This window comes from Bicyclus anynana, chromosome 19 (genome assembly GCF_947172395.1).
Source record: "Bicyclus anynana chromosome 19, ilBicAnyn1.1, whole genome shotgun sequence".
NCBI classification, from domain to species: domain Eukaryota; kingdom Metazoa; phylum Arthropoda; class Insecta; order Lepidoptera; family Nymphalidae; genus Bicyclus; species Bicyclus anynana.
In genome coordinates this window covers 6,985,217-7,006,202 of record NC_069101.1, presented here as the reverse complement: position 1 = coordinate 7,006,202, position 20,986 = coordinate 6,985,217, and the positions used below count along the sequence as shown (strand labels likewise).

Genomic DNA, 20,986 nt, shown 5'->3' with positions numbered 1-20,986 from the left:
TGGTTATTTAATTTTCCCTCATTTTGGTTAAAAATTACAATATGGCAACCCGAATTTTGACAGGCCAATTTGTTTTGATGTTTTAAATTTTGAAGGTTATTTTCATGTTAGTTTGATAATTGATAAGTATTTAAATACATATCAGAGTTTGTGATACTTACAACTTGTAATTAATTTACTTATTTGAAATGTTATGTACAATTCAGGCAAGAAAAAATTTATATTATCCTTAATTCTTTATCAAGATACTTAAATAATGCTTAGTCTACATAAACACTTGATTGATTATTTCAGAGAAAAATAGTAAGGCCTGTATTAGTACTAAGCCGCAATACACATAACCAATATCTTATTACAAATGATAATAATGGCACTAGAGAAATTATCCTTAATCATGAGAAAACCAAGTAAGTTACATATTACAATAATATTATCTAATATATACATAATAATAAGCACCAATCTATAAGTACTAAGAATAAAAACTAGGCATACATGTAAGTACCTACTATCATAACTGGCATACAATGTGCCAATACTAATCACTACCTAATTCATGGATCAGAATTCCTGTTTTTGTCCAGAAACTCACTATCACTTGATATGATGAAACATCTTATTGGTGCAATTAATTTGAACAAAGAAGACACTTCATTAAGGGCTATAGTTCTATCAGCCAATGGAAATGTATTCTCAGCTGGTCATAATTTGAAGGAATTGGTAAGTATAAGGCAATAGAATTATAAATGTATTATTTACTGAAAAGTCTTTAAGTATTAAAAACTATATTTGAAAGCGAAACCACTGACATAAATAAATAAATAAAAATTAGGTACCTATTAGTTTCAGATAAAAGGTTTATTGGTTATGTATGTACCTCTACCTAACATCTTTTTTTATATAAAAATTACATAAATGACAATTGATGTCTTGATCTACCAAGCAATTACAATTAGGAATATTAATTGTAAGGCAAGGCTACAGGGATTTCAGACTGATGGCTTAGGTATACTAACAACTTAGAAGTCATTGAGTCTTCCTGTATAATTCAATTCTTATTTTAGTACTGTTTTTAGCAAATGTCTTCAGGGATTGAGCAACATAAACTGGTGTTCAGTACAGCAACTGAATTAATGAAATCTATTATCCAAAGTCCAGTGCCAGTTATAGCAAAGGTAATAACTAATAATCTTTTCTTATTTATGTTGATAAAGTTATCAAGAAACACCTTCATGCCTCATGTGCCTGTTATTGGGCAATTGACTACCTTTGAATACCTTTGAATTTGAGTACCTATCTATATTGATTATTGAGTCATTCATGAAAATTTAGTTAATATTATCCTATAAAAAAACTGTAACAGGTCAAATTCTGTCCTACATTGAAGATATTTTGAAAATTTTTGATGTCATTCATATTAGGTACATTCAAATAAAAATATACCTACATTCAAAATTATTCCTTGAGTACCTTCATTGACATTTTTTACTAAGAAAAAAAACCATAAACTCACAAATCTATACTAACACTAGCGGATGCCCGCGACTTCGTCCGCGTGAAACTCGATGTAAACTTTCAACTACCGCTACCCTACCCCTACCCTACCCCTACCCTACCTCTACCCTACCTCTACCCTACCCCTACCCCTACCCCTACCCTACCCCTACCCTACCCTACTCCTACCCCTACCCTACCCCTACCCCGTTTTCTAATTATTATTAATATGAACTTTATACAATAACAATAAAGCTCAAATTGACTACGTTTTAGTTACAAATCATTTGTATGTATAGTTTTTAATTAACAAATAAAATATAAGGGTTGATCGTAGAGGGGTGAAAATTTAGGGTTGTATGTAATTTTGTATGCTGTGTCATAAAAAAATAAAAACAAAAAATTTTGCCTAAAAAATAAAAAAAAAAATTTAGGGGTGGACTACCCTTAACATTTAGGGGGATGAAAAATAGATGTTGGCCGATTCTCATACCTACTGAATATGCACAAAAAATTTCATCAAAATCGGTCGAGCCGTTTCGGAGGAGTTCAATGTCGAACACCGCGACACGAGAATTTTATATATTAGATTATAAAGCTGAAGAGTTTGTTTGTTTGAATGAACGCGCTAATCTCAGGAACTACTGGTCCGATTTGAAAAATTCTTTCAGTGTTGGATACCCATTAATCGAATTTTCGCCCACAAATTAACGTATTTTCGTTGGTGTGACGTCACACGCATGCAGTAACTATTTAGTATGGGGCATTTTAAAGCTATCCTCAGCAACGCCGTAGAGATGTCACTGTATCTTGGTAAGTAGTAATCGCAGATACACTGATACTTCTACAAAAATAGCTCTACCATACAGCTACTATAAACTTACATAATGAAAAAAATGTCAAATACCCAATCACCTATACTAACTTCCAACCATGTCCTTCAGACTGGAACAGAAATTCTGCCTGGCGGCAAAAATAAGCATCGTATAATAATATGGTATAGTCTGGCAAGTTCGTTGATAACACTACCATGATATGCGGGTGACGGGCGGAAAGACTGCGCGGGTGTGAAGTCGTGCGTGCATCAGTCGTGGGTTTTTCATTCATCGCTGACCTATTTACATCCAATGGCGTAGCTACCCAGGAGCTAGGTGGTGCAATGCCCCGGGGCCCTCATGCTCAGGGGGCCCTCGAATCCTTACCAGAAAATCGCGATCAAACTGATGAATATTTTTAATTGATAAAGCCTGTCTAGTTTAGATGGTAGTGGGGCCCCATTTTTTTCATTTGCACCAGGGTGCTGCTTCATGGTGACTTAGCTACGCCACTGTTTATATCCCTGCATGAGCTCTGTAATAAAGAACTGTACCACTGCTTAATATTATGTAAAACTACATATCATCGGTCTAGATGTGATAGCTCGTACGTGCAAAACTGACGAACTTTACAGGAGAGACAAAAAACATCTTTTAGGTATCACTAAAAGTCGTTCTATATGACCAAAAACGTTTTTAATGTACCTACGTACTACGAGATATTTACGGGCTACCACCGAAAAAGCTGTTTGAAGCTTTCTGCATCAAAAACAATTTTTACCAAAAATTGTAAGTTACGAGGTATCACATCTAGACCGGCGATATGTACCTACCTACTTAAGGTATTTTGTAGGTAAACGGATTTGCAACTGCAGCAGGATGTCAGTTGGTGGCCACTTGCGATATTGTGATATCCTCAGACACAAGCAAGTTTTCTACGCCAGGGTAAACGAGATTACTGACATTTATATTATTAACTCGGCTCTTGGATTCTTTGAAATATATTTTTTTTATTTGGTCCTTTAGAGCCAACTTTGGAATATTTTGCTCAACGCCAGGAATCGCTGTGGGTAGGAGTGTGCCCAAGTCTAGAGCCATGTACATGCTATTAACTGGTCAGTATATCTTAATTTTTAAAGTATAATATAATATATTGGTAAACTTGATATACGTAGATATTTATTATGTACCAGAAACGTGTTAATTTAGACAAAAGTAGCGGAATCCCGTCCCACTGGAAATACGGGGATAAAATATAGCGTAGGTATGTTGTTGTTTTTTGTTAAGAAGTATATACTTTCGTATTGTGTTGTGAAAAGCTGTTATTTAAAACTACAAACAGACGTTTTTATTTGCAAAGATAACGAATATTTAACATACACATTCTACAAAATGCCGTTTTGTGTCATTAAGTCTTTAAAACAAAAGTCTTTGTTTGTCGTATTTCCCATTTTTAGTAATTTGGTACACTTAAATTGTAGGTAGACAGATCACTCTGATTTAAATGTTTTAGGTGAACCGATTACTGCAAAAGAAGCATACGAAAGCGGTCTCGTCACAAAAGTGGTGGCCGCTGACAAATTAGACGAAGAAGTGAACAAAACTATTGAGCAGATTAAAAGAAAAAGCCGCAGTGTCATCACACTGGGAAAGGAGTTCTTCTACAAGCAAATAGATCTGAGTGTTCTCGAAGCTTACCAATTAGGCGAAGAAATAATGGTAACAAATATCAATACTGATGACGGACAAGAAGGAATAAAGAGTTTTGTTGAAAAGCGGAAAGCTACTTGGAGTCATAAATAAGGAATTTTTGGGAGGAGTCATTTTTTAATGAATCAAAGATATACACGTTAGGTTGACCTATACTCGTTATTAACTTGGACCGCCGGTCATAAATTATAAAAGACCGGTGGACCGGAATCATGGTGAGAAAATCAGTTCTTTAATTTTACATGAACCGTGATAGTGGAGTAAAATCCGAGAAAAGAGAAGACTTCGGCACAACTGGCAAAATTAGTGACGGACACTTATAAAATGCGCTACTAAAAAACTTGAAAAAATCCTTAAAATGACAAACCAACTAACATCTCTATAAACAATTCTAAACTTATGTCACCTATGGGAATGTTACCAAAAATTATTATTTAGCAAAACATCAACACCTTCCACCTATCAGAACTGAAACTAAATGGGCGCGAACTAATGAAGAGAAAGCCAAAGCTTTTGCAGAAAGTCCTTGATAAACCAAAAATTGATGTTTTGCCCAGGAACTGCAATCATGCTTGCCAAGCTTCTCCCTACCACACTGATTGCGTTATGGTTCATTTACACGAGCAGCAACTGCTACCGACGACTGCAGTTGACTGCAGTCGGCGACTGCCACCAAAACCTCGCCGACTGCAGTCGTCGGTAGCAGCTGCTGCTCGTGTAAATGAACACTTACTAATAATACGCCATTGAATTATTTTCATAACATTACATTCAACACTTACTTTGTCATTTTATAAAGTTTTGGTCCAACAAGTCTAAAAATTATTAAGTGACCATTAAGAATTTATTTTTGTATGTAATTTGTTGTTAAGTATTTTTGTATGTAATTTGTTATTGTTGTTAAGTTAAATAAAAATCCATGATTATTTACACCTATATTTATTCGCTACTATAAATTACCTTTAGTGTATATTATCCAAAGCAAGAATATTATCTGAAAGCATATTTCCGTCACGTACACATCAAAATATTTGGCCAAACATTTTACAGTATATACATTTAAATGTTACATTTTATTCATTCGATAAATATGCGAAAAGATATACCCACAACATATAGCTTTATAAATGTACGAAAGTTATTATAAAAGTGCAGTAAATAGTTTCCAGAAACAATAATAACATCCAATAAAATAAAATTAATTAAATATGTATTACTAACTATAATCTAATGAAATGTTTTTTTACTGTATTTAGAGTTAGAGGAACAGAAAACTTGCTTATTGTCAATAATATAATTCATGAACGGAAACATGTCTATAATATGGGCAGCAATATTTTTAAGTCTGACTACAAAATTACATTATATTTTGTGGAAATAAATCAATAGATTAGGTACCACTCACAATTAATTTATATTGTCAAAGCAAATTTTTTATCGTTTTAGGTCACTACGGACAAAATAGTATAAACCACTGACATGATTAAGGATTTCTGTGCAGTCACTTATTGTTCATACAAGACTGAGTAATCAACCTATAGCTGAGCAATATCAATAAACGTCTGTGGCGCGCAATGGCGTACAATCCGTGACAGTATTAGGATATTGTCATATTGTCCATTATATAGCACATTATTGTAGCGGCCGGCAAGAGGCATTGATGGACGACCGTGAACAATAGTTTTTTACCCGCCAAAGTATTTTTTTTTCACTAAACAGTTTTCTAATGTGCAAGCCAGTTCGAAATTTAAATTAAACCTTTGATAAGTTACCTATTTGGTCGCCATGTTGCAGAGTAGAAGATCGTTCCAATTTTAAATTACACGACACGACTGATATGGATTTTCATACAATAATTGCCGGCCGCTGCTCGACTAGTACAGCAAGTTCGATTTATCTCGAAGAAGGTTGTCAATAATGCTTCCAAGCATGTTTGAGAAAAACTAAATTTTTTGAATTGTCCTTGCGCTTGACTACCCACGCCTGATTGAAAGTAATGAGTAGGTCTAAGCGTTGGAGTTGGAGGGTATTCACCTATAATTTTAACAAGAACATTGAAGGTGTTCAAATGTTTGGTAAAAAATCTTATAGGTGACGGGAAACTGGCGTAACACTAGCTTTTTTTAGTTCACAGTTCGCAGAATTTACGTCACGCATGCACCTACTGTACTTAGTAGATACTTTGTATTTAGTACCTCTTTTAGTACACATCTTTAAAGTACAAAAAGGTTCGACTTCGCCAAACTGAAAAGAATGGCTATCATCAGTAAAGGGAAGAATTTGCTTTGCCTGTCACAATGAATACAACATGACATAAAAATCAGAAAGAAAATTAATTCTGAGTTTAATAGAAATATAACAAAATCTTTGCTATTACCACAAAATACTATAGCGATTGAAATAGACAATATATTTGAAAAAAAATACACCATTTACATATTCGCAGTGGCTTGTCTGCAGTCTTTTTAAAATAATCGTGAGGTAATTTTGTATTGCAGTCTACAGTAATGCTTTGGCTACTATAAATAAGGAAATATGTATGGCAAATTTATTACGCATTATTATTGGCTACGCAGTACGGCTGCGCAATATACGATTTTAGGTATCAGCGTCAACGAAGGGGCTCGGCGACAGGACATAACGACCTGCGCGTAGCGACACCGCAGTTAATTCCGTGACGTCATAAAGATTGCATCGGACTATACCGAATTTTTAGATGCATCATTTAGATATCAGCGGTAACGTATTGGCGCAACGACAGGACAATAACGACCTGCGCGTAGCGACACCGCAGCTTAATTCCGTGACGTCATGAAGATTGCATCGGGCTATACCGAATTTTTAGATGCATCATTTAGATATAAGTGGTGACGTAGGGGCGCGACGGCAGGACATAGCGACCTGCGCGTAGCGATGACCACAACTTATTTCCGTGACGTCATAAAGATTGCGTCGAACTGTACCGAATTTTAGATATCAGGGGTAACATAGCGGCGCGGCGGCAAGATAACGGCCGCGTAACGACACCGCAGCTTATTGCATCTGACTAAGTATACCAAATTTTTAGATGCATCATTTACTTGGCTTCCATACTTATTTCCTTTTTCACAGCAACATGAAGTAGTAACAAGTTTTGACAACCGGTTTGATAATATTTATTGATATTCGTGTTAAAATACACAAATTGTGAGAACATCGTGCAAACTAAACATAACCTATTGTAACTTTATATTATTAATGTGTCGTATTATAAAACCACTATTATAATAAGAAACACATTATATTTCCCACATCACACATGTGTGTATGAAAATAAATGCATACATTTGGTTTAACACACAACTTTTAACATAAACCAATACAAAAATTATTTATGAATATAAAACAGCAAATTTTATTTTATTATACTAAATATAAATTATATCATAACCATACAAATAAGTATTAGTAAAATTTTGGAATGGCAGCAATATTATAGAGAGTATACTACTTTCGAATATACATAAAATACTTAATTTTGAAATAATTAACTTACAACTGCTTTCATTGTTTGTGAGCAACATTGTATAAAAGTCCATACAATTTTAAACAAAACAATGTTCATTACAAACTTCCAGACATAGGTAGATAGATATACTATGCACCAAACTTCAAGTCCGCTTTGAACACAAGCAGTATGGTTGCAGAGTACGAAAATATAACCCAGCTGCACAGTTCAGCATATTATAAGAATATCAGAGCGGACTAGAACTTTGACACAAACTTTACATATTTGTATATAGATTTTATAGTACAGCTGTTAGCTAAACATCATAAGAAATGGTGTAACTAATTTTAAAATAAATATAATATTAATATTGGGGCTTTTATTTAGTAAAGTAATTTGGAGTTGAAGATATTGTCAATCAGTAACTGATAAATGTTTTAAAAATGGTTTAAGTTGTAATCCAAAGTAGCTATCCATTAAATGCACGAGAAAAACAAATACTTACAAATATATGTAAGTTAATAGCGTTCTTAACTGTTTTTGGCTCAATAACATAATTATTATTAAATAATAATTATTAACAACCCTAACATGCAACAACAAAATCATAATAAAACAACATTATGTATGTCTTAGTCACGATTTTGCAGTTTTTACATCATACAAGTTTCTTCATTGGTCGTTAGTGGTTTTAGGGTTCAAAGAATTATTATTCAAACACTACTACTACTACCAAAACAATGAAATTAAATGGCCATCTGTTATCTCTAAATGGACTGTTATTTTACTTAATTGCTGCGCATACTGACTGTATCAAGCAATATAAGTAAACATAATTATGGAAACATGCTATACATCATACAGCAACACAGATACTAAGAACAGACATTTTAGGACACTCTAAATTAGAGTTAGTTATAAAAACCAACACACGAAAATCAGCTTTTTTTAATATTTGCCTTATCTTTAAATGTAGACCAATATTCTCATTTCCCTCCAATCCAACCATGTTAAAAGACTGTGTTTTGAGTGAGTATGTCAATAGTACACTGGGCAGAAATCGTACCATCTCCTCTCAGTGATGAGGTCTTGGCTCCTTTATCATTAAGCTATTGAGGCTTTAGTTTTATTAGTCTCAGTGTCCTGTTATAGTCTCTTTACTTTCCGAAGTCGACAAGCATATGACAGGAGCCTTGATGTTTATAGCCACACATCAGCAATGTAAAAAAAATATTTGCATGTGAGTATTTGCTAAGCAACAATTTATGATCAAACAGGTTTTAGTACCATGCTAAATAATTTAACGTGTTCCTTGGAGTTACACACAATGTTGCAAAACTTAGTACTACATCTTATGGCATACTGTCTTTAGGGAATAGAAGATCACTTTCCTTTCCAAATAGAAGTATAATGATAATATAGGAGTTAGTAGTATTTTTAAACTTAATTATCAACAACTGATTAAGATACCTTCAACTCCAAATGAGGCAGGTTGCAATTATATGATTGAACAATCAAATACTTAATAGATTTAATTTTTTTTTTATATTAACAGATGTTTTTTATTTGATCAAAAGATGTTTGTATAAGGCGACTTTCCTAAAAGTACTGGTGTAATTTTGATTCTGATTCAGTTGAAAGTACACCTCTATATTTGAAACTGTGCTAAACATAAAATTTATCGTGTTTATAATAAATATGTATCTGCCACTTACTCAATAACTAAATAAAATAAAGATACATTTAATATACATTTTTAAAAAATGTCTCAGTTTTATTAAGTCTGAACAGCATTCACAATATGGAAGATTGTTGTGCCTTTTAGGGATAATTTTGATGTTCGTCCCCATTTTTCATACTCAAGTCTCACTTCTTTGCGAGTTCATTTGAGAGCCAGTCTAGCCCTTCGTAGAGTCCTTGACCTTGTGTGGCACAAGTTGCTTGGATATACCACTGAAAACGAATAAAGCACAAATTAAAAATACATATTACAACACACATGACAAGTAATTATTATTATTATTTTTTTTTTAATAATTAAATAAATATACTTAAACAATACACATCACTATCTAGCCCCAAAGTAAGCATTCAGAGTAGCTTGTGTTATGGGTACTAAGATAGTTGATATCATAGTATTCATATACATTTATATACTATATATAAATACTTATATAATATATAAATAAACCCATGTTCATCACACAAATATTTAATAAAGCAGAGTCACTACCCACTGCGCCACACGGCTGTCTAAATCTATTTTATAAATAACAAACTCACTTTGGTGAGAAATAAAGGGGAATGCCCACAGGCCCAGGGAACCTAGGTATACCCCTTATAAGAAGTATATGGATATGAAAACATGATGTATAAACAAGGATCTGGTTAATTAATTGGCTTAATAAAAGTGTGTTTCTTGAAGAAATATATATTTTTTTTATCACTCTTCTAGGACAAAATGTTCGCTGGTGTACCAAAGTGGCAAAAAAAAAAAAAAATAAAATGTCAATCATAAGTCCTGAAAAAATATCGTAAAACGTAGACTGTATGGCGATCTTAGCTTGTTCCCGTTGTGGACAAATTAAAGATGAATTAAAAATGTTGTAAAACGTTAAAGCAAACTTTTTTTGATAAAGTAATGATTTCATTATTAAAGTAGAATTAAGATATTTTTAGATACAAGTAAATTGCTGGGTGGTTAGAGTATGCTAGGGTGGGCCTTTGCAGAATGGTATCCAAACATTATTTATTTGGCCCGACAATGGTTCCACAATTTTTGATATTGTGACAGTATTTACATATTTATTTTGAAATTCTTGTTATCTTTGATCGATCGATCGATATCAACCCATATTCGGCTCACTGCTGAGCTCGAGTCTCCTCTCAGAATGTAAGACCAATAGTCCACCACACTGGCCCAATGCAGATTGGCAGACTTCACACAGGCAGAGAATTACGAAAATTCTCTGGTGTGCAGGTTTCCTCACTATGTTTTCCTTCACCTTTTGAGACACTTAATGTTTAATTTCTTAAACACAACACACACAACTGAGAAGTTGGAGAGACAGAGGTCATATCCACTGGGCTATCGCGGCTCTTCTATTATCTTACAAGAGAGTATTGTTAAGAGTATTAGATTAGAAAGACAGAAAATAATATGTACACTTAATGTTTATTATCACATATTATGTATGTGATAGTATGTATTGACAATCACATTGATCCTAACATAAAATTTCATGGTCTACATTAGATAACCTAGATTATCTTATCTTAAATAAGAATTATTATTAGTAGTCCTGGCTTTGCATGAGAAGCTTTTAAGAATTTATAACCAGTGCCAGTTTACATGGCACATGCCAGTATAACTCTCAGTCAGAATGATTTTTTCAAAAATCTTTAACAAGCATTATGACATATTTGATCCAATTTACACTAATCCTTAATTGCATGCCTAACTTTCCTTGTGATTCACTCCATTAACACGTTCGCTGCGGTACGAGGTCAATTGACCTCGTACACCTAGCTCCTTTGAAAGTTACGAGGTCAATTGACCTCGTACACCTAGCTCCTTTAAAAGTTACGAGGTCAATTGACCTCGTACCACACCAGAAGAAAGTACAGAAGAATCAGTGCCACAGCGAATGTGTTAATATAATGGAGTAATATTGTAAAAGAATGTTGAGACAGATAGACAAATGGACTTTGTTTTTAATATTAACTATCCATGTAAATACTATATGAGATACATTTTATGAATTTTTATGGTTGGTTTTGATTTAATGGATTTTATTTCTATAATGTCAGTCTTGTTATATTTTAGACTTGGAGTATTAAAAAAATTATAAATTTCACACAAATTTAATCATTAGTTATTTAAATTATTGTGTGATTATTAATTTGTAGATGATCAATGGATGGGAATTAAAGTATTTTTATATGCCAATTATTAAATGATAATTGAGATTAGTGTATAGTTCTTTTACGTAAATTAAGTATATTTTACGTCAATTTTAATATGTTTAATACTTGGGATTCATTTTAAAAATTATTGTTATAATTTACAAATCTTATTAAATTCAGGATACTAAGTGTGACAAATTATAATAGTTTTTTTTTAAATAATAATAACTGAATTACTTACACGCCTGTTCCTCATGTTGTTCAAATTTAAAGCATTTGTGAGTTCTGCTGCTGTCATTGCATTAGGCATATCTTGCTTGTTAGCAAACACTAGAATAACTGCATCTCGTAGTTCATCCTCCTTTAGCTGCAATATCACATAACATTTTCATACCCATCTACATTAAATCAGAAGTCTTGCAAAAGCAGAAAGCTCTTCATGAAAACTTCACTTTATACAGTTTTCATGATCCGCATCCACTTTTTACTGAATGTAGATGAACCCAGAAGATAATAAAAAGTAAGTATTTCTGTTTGTTTGTTCATTTTCATGCATTTAACATGTCTTTTGAACCTTTTAAATTGGTCTGATTGCTTGTGTCCTTAGATTAGGGACATAGGTGGTATGAACATTGTCATCAACCATTGACCGTTGTAAGGTTGTGACTCTACCTATTTTCTCATACTCTGTCCACTGAATCTTTGGGTTCTACCTGTGATGACAAGATGCCAAAATGTGAACACTGACAGCAAGACTAGACTAGGAGTTAGTGGAAAATTATCCATCAAATCTACTTAAAAATTTGAAAGCTATTAAAAATAAAAAATGCTACAAATAAGGGAGAAAACATATATAAATATACATTTATCTATACTATATTCTAAAGAGGAAAGATTTGATTGTTTGTTTTAAATAGGCTCTGGAGCTATTATACCGATTAGAAAAATTTTTTCACTGTTGGGAAGCTACACTATAAGCTATATCTATCTAATAAATACATATTCTTATGAAAACATAGCATTGCTATAGCAAATAAAACCATCTATGATTTATAATTGTCATTAGCCACTGATGATGATTATTAGTGTCAAAACATTATCACCCTGACCACACCAAACAGCTTTGGAGTGGTTTGTCTAAGCCCTAAATATCACCTCTCCTATAAGAAGCGAGGCCTGGCCCTATTCATTCATTATCAACCCATATTTGGCTCACTGCTGAGCTCGAATCTCTTTGCAGAATGAGAGGGGTTAGGGCAATAGTCCACTAAGCTGGCCCAATGCAGATTGGCAGACTTCACACACAGCGAATTAAGAAAATAATCAGGTATGCTGGTCTCCTCATGATGTTTTTTCTTCACCGTTTGAGACGTGATATTTAAATTCTTAGAATGCATACAACTGCAAAAGTTCGAGGTGCATGCCCCGGATCGGATTGGAACCCACACCCTCTGAAATCGGAGGCAGACGACATATCACTGGGCTATCACATGCTTGGCCCTATAATGGGTTGTAAACTAATCTGACTATATAATCATGATCAGACTTGTTATAAAGCAATGGTAAATTATTCATAACGTACAAGCCATTACTTTTAATCTAACACTAAAGTTTGAAATGTTTGGGAACTTGATGATTTCTAAATTTAGTAGAAAATAACACTTAAAATTTGCAATTAGTTACATCAGAAAAGAAAGGTACTTGAAACACATTAAAATATGTAAAAATTTACGGCTTACCATATTAGCAAGTTCGTTTTCTGCTTCAGCTATTCGCTTTGTGTCACTTGAATCAACAACAAATATCAGTCCTTGCGTGTTCTGGTAGTAGTGACGCCACAGCGGCCTAATTTTGTCCTGGCCGCCGACATCCCAGACGGTGAAACTGATGTTCTTGTACTCCACCGTTTCCACGTTGAAACCGATGGTCGGTATGGTAGTCACAATTTCACCAAGTTTTAGTTTGTAAAGTATTGTTGTTTTGCCAGCGGCATCGAGTCCAACTGATAAACAGAAACGTTGAGATACATTTAACCGGTCGTCCAAAGAAAAACAGTTAAACTACAAGTGTAAGATAAACAAAATACACTCTACGCAATCTTACATCAGGGATCGTCGTGTCACTTACCCATTAGGATACGCATTTGTTTTTTTCCAAATAGCCTGGTGAAGACACTAGATATTGTTAAACCCATGGTGTTTCTCGAAACGCTGTGGTTTATATACAAGTTATTATAATAATAATACTATGCTTTTATACAAATCGATGAATAATCTGGAGAAATATACGTCAGTCACTTTAATATCGTCAACGCGGACAACGTCATTAGAGTTGCCATAACAAACATTTAGAGTACCTTGTTTTGTCATTTCAGGATCAGCTGATTACATTCTTAACTTTAATAATAAACTAGTGGATTAACTAGTTTATAATATAAGTATGGATCTAGTCTACTTTATTCACAAGTCCCAAATAAGATCAACATTTGTAAAAATTGGTATAATATGTACTACTAAAAAAATACTGCAACAAATGTCATTCAAGATTTTTAAAAACTAAATAAAATTACTTTATGGTATACTTATAAATAAATATACTTAAACAGTAGTTACACACATCACTATCTAGCCTGAAAGTAAGCTAAAAGCTGTTGTTATGTAATATAAATTTACTAGCGAACGCCCGCGACTTCGTCTGCGTGAAACTCTATGTAAACTTTCAACTACCCCTACCCTTCCTTACCCCTACCCTACCCCTACTCATATATTAGTATTTACGTCATTATTTACACAACTAAACAAAAATCCTTATCAAAATTAATTACCTAATATAATAATCAAGGTAACATTATAGAAATAAGATTTGCCCTTTCCATTATGTTAATTAGTTATTTAGTTTCGGAGATAATTCAAAATTTCTATAAAATAACCAAAAAAAGACGCAAAAAAGGCCGCTATAAGACGCCCCGGTTTCACCCACGTAGTTCCCGTTCCTGTAGAAAAATGGGGTAAAATAACATAGCCTATGACACTTGCAAAGAGGGTGGCTTTCTATTGATGAAAGAATTTTCAAAATCGGTTCAGTAGATCCAGAGATTACCCCAGAAAATGAAAAATTATTTAAAAAAATCTCCATTTCAAATTGCCGCTTTTTTAGTTCCAAAATATTCCGTTTGCGGAAATAGTAGCGCTGCTATGTCCAACGTCTTCGTGTAGGTACCTTCACTTCTTCTTCTTCTAGGAGTATATACTCAAATATATATATAATTTCAAAAACAGTTGCTTTGGTTGGGAACATTCATTTTAAAAATAATTGTTTCACACATATTTATGGGGAAAAGATATTAAACTTGGCAACATTGTTTTACCATAAACAATTTTTTTTATACAACCGGAAACTAAACTATAGTCATAGACTTACAAACGGATGTGAAAACTGTATTAGGTCGTCTCTACAATCTCGCAAACGCAGGTAATGGAACAAAAAATTTTACGGAGTTGAGTTTTTAGCTTAAAGCAAATAGCGTGCCTACCTAAAACAGCTAGAATTAGGATCTATGTTAAAATTATATTTGTCTCGTAACTATAGTTTTCGAAATTTTTATAAGCAACCATCTGATAGAGCCTTCATTATGCCTCTAAAGTTGTTTACTCTGTAACCATTAAGATTCAGAGAAGGCTGTTGTCATGCGTCGTCATAGAAACGTTTTCGAAAACTTTTGATTTTTTTGGCCGGGATCGACATGGAGATTTACGAAGGTGAGTCTTTTAATATTTAATTTAATTAATAATTGAATTATTAGTGACGTAATATTGGTGAATGAACTCGCAATTACCACTGTTATAGTCATTAACAAAACAGGTTCTTTTGAAGGTCCTGTAGTAGGAGGATCCTTGTAATTACTAAGATAATAATAATTGATTGATTAAATTAAATAATATCGTTTTGATACAATAATTAAAATAAATATTACACAATTCAAAATATAATGTTTTTCTGGATTATAATCAAAATATTTTATATATCTCAATATTATCTTAGTGCCATTTGTTTTGATTTTCCAGAACGTCAAATGTCATAATCATAGTTTAAAATTATCGCATCAAAGTTTTCCGGTGATTTTACTTTAATTTTATTTATTTAACCTAAATAAAATAATTTATGTGTATGTATGTTATGGTATGTAATAGGTATATACCCTACCTACCTATTTACATTAAAACAATTTAAAAATATTCCATTCGTCTTGAGCTTTTTCGTGTATAGTTAGGTAGATACCAGGTATGCCATTTCGCTGTACAATTAATTTTATTTATTTTAAGGTAAATGCACATTTACATAGTATTATAAACTAAGTAAAGTTAGTAGGTATTAACTTAAATAAGTAGGTTGCCTGGCAAAAAAGTGCCAGTTACAAAGCTCAGAAGGCGTTATCACTAGACCTGCTTTTTACGGCAAAGGCAAACACGACAAATATGGAGTAAGCTGGTTTATCGGCATAGCCTATGGCTTGTAAACAGTGGCGTAGCGTGCATTGGAGGGACCCCGTATCAAAATTAGTTGACAGGCCCAATTAACGAAGAGTAAAGATGAAGAAAAACGCTCGCTTAAAATAAATATGACTTAACCAACGTAGGATGATTCAACGTAGATGGGCGCACGCTTAAGCGAGGAATTAAATGAGATCGTGGATTAAATTTTTCTAATTATTGCTTTTACACGTAAGGGGCCCCTGTAGTCTAGGGGCCCCGTATCATTGATACGGCTAATACGGCGGTAGATACGCCCCTGCTTGTAAAATATGCAATGGCGCGCAATTCACAGCATTACGTCATCAAAATAAACCTATACAGTCCACACCTAGTGAGATAAATAGAACTTTGCGTGCCCTTGAACATAATGTTTTATGTAGGCACCTATAGGCATCTAATTAACAAATGAATTACCTATTTTCGATATTTTTCAAGGCTGTGCTAAAAAGTTACAGCTTTTTCCACTTAACAGTTTTCCTTTTAGTCACTCTATTAAGTAAAGAGCATCGTTAGAAGTAACTGCCTGTTTAACGTTAGACAGCTTTTATTTACGAAACCGATTAGGTGATTTTGTAATATCATCCCACTTATAAAAACGCAAGGTAACATTGGTGCTCCACTTTATGAATGAATTATAATCAGATTTCTGAATATCAGTTCCGCTTCACTTATCATTTAAATCACATCGCCAATAGAACTACTATATCGCCTATGTATTATACGATAACTAAGTACCTATCTGTCTGCTTTTTAGAAAGCTCTTGGGGTATCTTAAAGCTATAACAACCTCTTTGATACAACATCGAATGCTTTAAGTGAAGGTAGAGCTCCTTGTAGAAGTTTCTGACGCCAAGTATTGCTCTAAGTATAAGGCAAATGAGGCTCAACATTTAATATGCCTCAGGTTGAGTTGACAGCCGCAGCGTACCGGATTGTAGAGCGTGTTTCTATAGCAAACGTGCTCTGCGAATGATACTTTCCTAATCTAGTCATCAATTTATAATTCATTCCACATCTGCTTATTCCAATTAATAGCACCTACCTCATCATCATCATCATCATCATATCAGACAGACAGACAGACATAGGCCTTTCGTAGGGACTTCCAAACATCACGATACTGAGCCACCTGCATCCAGCGAATCCCTGCAACTCGCTTGATTCCGTGAATCCACCTGGTGGGGGGTCGACCAACACTGCGCTTACTAGTGCGGGGTCGCCATTCCAGCACTTTGGGTCCCCAACGTCCATCGGCTCTTCGAACTATGTGCCCCGCCCATTGCCACTTCAGCTTCGCAACTTGTTGAGCTTTGTCGGTGACTTTGGTTCTTCTGCGGATCTCCTCATTTCTGATTCGATCACGCAGATATACTCCTAACATAGCTCGTTCCATCGCCCGCTGTGTGACTCTGAGCCTTCTCATGACTACCTATATTATAATTAAAGTTTTCGAAAATTTTATGCTCGTGGCAGACTATTGATCTAAGCAAGCATATTTCTGTTTTTATGTAGATGGCATAGCATAGGAAGCGTAAAATACCCCATATAGTCTGCTGACTAAACATAGTACCTGATAGTGGCCAGGTAAGTAAGTACAAAGTTATCGCGCATACACCATTCCAATTTCAAAACTGACAAATCAATGCACTTTTAGTCTGATTTTATAAGTTTGAGGAGATTGAAAACCAAGAACGTCTATAATTCGATGATTCGGTAAAGTTATCTCCTTGCACGGAAGTTGCCTATTACACTTCGTTACCTATTTTATTTACTTTGTAAGTAATCAATTTAAGATTAGATCCATCAATCAGTTGCTGGTGAAATCGATTACACTGTCAAATCCAAACTGTTTGGTTCTTTTCATGATTATTAAAAAACTTTATCGGAAATTAAAAACGCACGGTCATCGGATGCTTTGTGTAGGACTCACGACATCGCCCACTTGAGATCGCATGCGATCTTTTACAACCGTTAATTAGGGTTCCCCAAATATTATTTAGGATCGAAACATACTCGTGTCTAAAACTTTTATTAGCAAATCATGTAGCGCTAGTTTTGCAAAACATGTCAAGACAATTCCAAAAACAATTAAGTAGATCGGTTTATATGCCACCTCCACAGTATATACATACCTATCCATATTACTGATTGACACTGAGAAAGATTGTCTTTGGGATAGACACTAGAATCTAATGGAATGTCATGAGTAGTTCTAAATCTTCCAAAATTTGACGCGCACTTTTAATAGAGCAAGGTAAATGGAAGCTGGTAAGCAAATCCTTCCAGAATCACATTGTTAACATTACCATTAAATAGAAGCAGGCGTAACTTTGCGGATATTCGAAAATCTCCATAAGTTACCAAGAATCATGTAGGGAACCCTCTCGTTGTCTAAAGTGATCTCGCACTGAGAGTCTTTGAATTAACTTTTGTTGATGTCATTGAACGTCTTGAATCATTCGGCAAAATACCTAAATTGATAGCGCTAATAAGAACACTTGGATTGGTCTCTGGGCTTCATGTTCTAGTTTTCTTACGAGTGTTTCGTTTTACCGAACGCACAATGTTTATGGCTAATTGGATATTTCATTCTCATTCTATTTTTAGGTAGTTTGTAAGGTTGCTCCATCAAAAATCCTTTGTTTCTAGGTGCACTATGGTTACGAGTCTTTTGATACATTTTTATAATTTTCATGTGATTGCTTAAATCCTATAGTTTTAAGAGCTTAATGGGAACACGACTTTCTGAAAACGATTTTCTTTTGAATTTAATTCGATTTCGGTTCATTTAAAATTTGCTTGCAAGAAAAAAACAAATGGGTAAAAATATTCCTATAGATTATTATATATATATTAGCTATAGTAATTTAAATTGAATTTACATTAATGGCCACTTATATCAATCTTATAATTTGCGATAGCTATATTAGTGAAAGCATCATGTACAAATAGGTACGTCTAAAGAATATAAAACAAAAGAATTGAAAATGTAAAATTTTGCATACAAAAGTCCGGACAAGCGTTCCAAGTCTTTTTTCGCAATCTAGGTTAACTGTGTGGTAAATTTTGTTTGAAGATTAAAGAAAGGGAAAGTTTCTGAATCCGAACTGTTTAAACAGTCTATTAAACTGACTTGTTCCATTATCTCTCAGACCATCATTCCTGAAGTTCGTGTTCTTGGTAAGATCATAGCTTAGGATCACAGAAATCTTAATAACAAGATTGTCTGATGTCTAACACAGACTTCTGTGCCTCGTATTTTAGAAACATCAATTCTTACTGTGTAAATATTCTGTTAGTGTTAGTAATATCATCGCGAGTGTGTTCAATATCCCTTTGTTGCTTTCCTTCAACTGAGTGAACATCTTTTTCTATCGTCCAACTCTTTTCATTTCTCTCTTAAGTACATAATAATAATAATAAAAACCTTTATTCAGAGTTTGATTGTCCTTTAGGAGAAAGGTCTCCTCCACTTTTACACAATTCTTGATCCTTTGCAGATTTTGCCCAGTTGCCAACTGAACAGTATTTGTAGTCAACATTATCAACCTATATTTGGTTCACTGCTGAGCGCGATTCCCCACTCAGAATGAGAGGGGTTATGCCAAATAGTCCACCACGCTGACCCAGTGCAGATTGGCAGATTTCACACACACACAGAGAATTGAGAAAATTCTCAGATAGAGGTATGCAGGTTTCCTCACGATGTTTTTCCTTCACCGTTTGAGACACGTAATATTTGATTTCATAAAATGCACATAACTGAAAAGTTGGAGGTGCATAGTTAATACGCTGCTATAGCAACGTTTGTAACTCGTTAACTATAAACCAAACAGAGTTAAAAGCCATTTGACTCATAAAAGACCATCAGGCAATAACTAGGCTGAAACCTCTGATCCCAATAAAATTAATAGCCTTATGACGGACAGACTGATATTATACGGGTAGGATTTGCGATGTAAATGTACATGAAGTCTCCCGCCCTCGTTACACAAGCAAGAGTACATTGACTCCGACGGCGTCAGCCTACACTGCAACATTGATGCATTGTTTGAGATCTTTGTAAGGCAAAATTTAAAATTAAAAATTATACTGAGATACTACCTACTAATATGATAAATGAGAATGTTTGTTTGGATGTTTGTTACTATATAACGCTGCAACTACTGAAACGTAGTGATACCCTAAATTAACACATAAAAGCCACGGATGACCAGCTCTGCGCTGGTGCATCCATCACTAGCGTAGCACATGCTGAGTGGTGACCATTTTGGTACCACACACATAATTTTTTTGGATTTATTTAATGATTAGTTTAATATCTTTAAATTATCTTTTTTGGATTTATTTAATGATTAGTTTAATATCTTTAAATTATTAGTTTACTATATTTTTAAATTTTCTTTCTTTCCTTCTTTCTTAACAGCCATGGTGTTTGCGAGATATGTGAAAAACTGATGGTTATGACAACAATTAATGTTGTTACTCTTTCACGTCGTGACTACTGAACTGAATTAGATGATATTTGGAATTGAGTTTTTTATAATCTGGATTAATCATCGATCTTTTATTAAAAAGTGGATGCACAATCAGCGACAAACTATTCTCGTACCTGACAGGAATCGAACCCATGACCACACCTCATTACGATTTAGGCTTCAATTTTAAATTTTACATTTCCTTAATTGTAAAACAACTTATTACGTATTATATCCAATCAATACAGATTTATTTCTGTGAAATCGATATGTGATCTGTAATAAAATAATTCAATATATCGGTCAATAGGAAATCGGGATCATTGATCAATTCGTTAATCGTGACCTATTTCTATACTCGTTACACAATCGCTCGATTCTCGACAGCTAGCCATAATCTAACAGTAATCTAATTGAATCAGTGAACGCAGAATACGAGTATGCATGTTATTTGGATCCAGTCGTATACGTCAGCCAATCAGCGGATATACTGATTAACAATATTAAAAAAAATCAAATTATTTATAAGACGTAAAACTGTTAAGAACCTCGCTTGTTAGAGTA

General features: G+C 33.9%; 3 protein-coding genes across 4 annotated transcripts in view; 2 read left to right on the top strand and 1 right to left on the bottom strand.

The window, feature by feature from the left end:
• The first annotated feature begins 56 nt into the window (after window positions 1–56).
• Window positions 57–6,915, top strand: LOC112048995 (enoyl-CoA hydratase domain-containing protein 3, mitochondrial). Its single transcript, XM_024086719.2, has 7 exons — window positions 57–206; window positions 295–407; window positions 585–720; window positions 1,077–1,175; window positions 3,163–3,254; window positions 3,336–3,424; window positions 3,823–6,915. Exons 1-7 carry the CDS (start codon window positions 189–191, stop codon window positions 4,110–4,112), a joined length of 837 nt encoding a protein of 278 aa, XP_023942487.1. The 5' UTR covers window positions 57–188; the 3' UTR covers window positions 4,113–6,915.
• Window positions 4,943–13,747, bottom strand: LOC112049005 (ADP-ribosylation factor 2). Of its 2 annotated transcripts, XR_008251827.1 has the most exons (5): window positions 13,540–13,747; window positions 13,152–13,414; window positions 11,654–11,779; window positions 6,793–9,459; window positions 4,943–6,664 (listed from the first exon to the last, which is right to left on the bottom strand). XR_008251827.1 is itself a non-coding variant. In XM_024086727.2 (4 exons), the coding sequence occupies exons 1-4, from the start codon at window positions 13,604–13,606 to the stop codon at window positions 9,373–9,375; spliced, it is 543 nt and encodes a 180-aa protein (XP_023942495.1). In that variant the 5' UTR covers window positions 13,607–13,747; the 3' UTR covers window positions 4,943–9,372. The 2 variants fall into 2 exon arrangements, 1 of the variants encoding a protein (XP_023942495.1); XM_024086727.2 differs by having other exon boundaries at window positions 4,943–9,459.
• A 1,266-nt stretch (window positions 13,748–15,013) lies between these two features.
• LOC112049011 (homeobox protein 2) overlaps window positions 15,014–20,986 on the top strand; it is a 45,759-nt gene continuing 39,786 nt past the window's right edge. The window contains exon 1 of the mRNA XM_024086763.2: window positions 15,014–15,170. Within this exon, the coding sequence (XP_023942531.2) occupies window positions 15,155–15,170 (16 nt within the window). The 5' untranslated portion in view covers window positions 15,014–15,154. The remainder of the gene's footprint in view (window positions 15,171–20,986) is intronic.

Excerpts from the sequence above, each read along its gene's own strand:
- LOC112049005 (XM_024086727.2), bottom strand. The coding sequence starts at position 13,606 with ATGGGTTTAACAATATCTAGTGTCTTCACCAGGCTATTTGGAAAAAAA. Across the intron at positions 13,415-13,539 it reads ACAAATGCGTATCCTAATGG|TTGGACTCGATGCCGCTGGC; the intron begins GTAAGTGACACG and ends TCTGTTTATCAG. Across the intron at positions 11,780-13,151 it reads AAAACGAACTTGCTAATATG|CTAAAGGAGGATGAACTACG; the intron begins GTAAGCCGTAAA and ends GTGATATTGCAG.
- LOC112048995 (XM_024086719.2), top strand. Across the intron at positions 1,176-3,162 it reads CAGTGCCAGTTATAGCAAAG|GTAAACGGATTTGCAACTGC; the intron begins GTAATAACTAAT and ends GGTATTTTGTAG. Across the intron at positions 3,425-3,822 it reads CATGTACATGCTATTAACTG|GTGAACCGATTACTGCAAAA; the intron begins GTCAGTATATCT and ends TAAATGTTTTAG.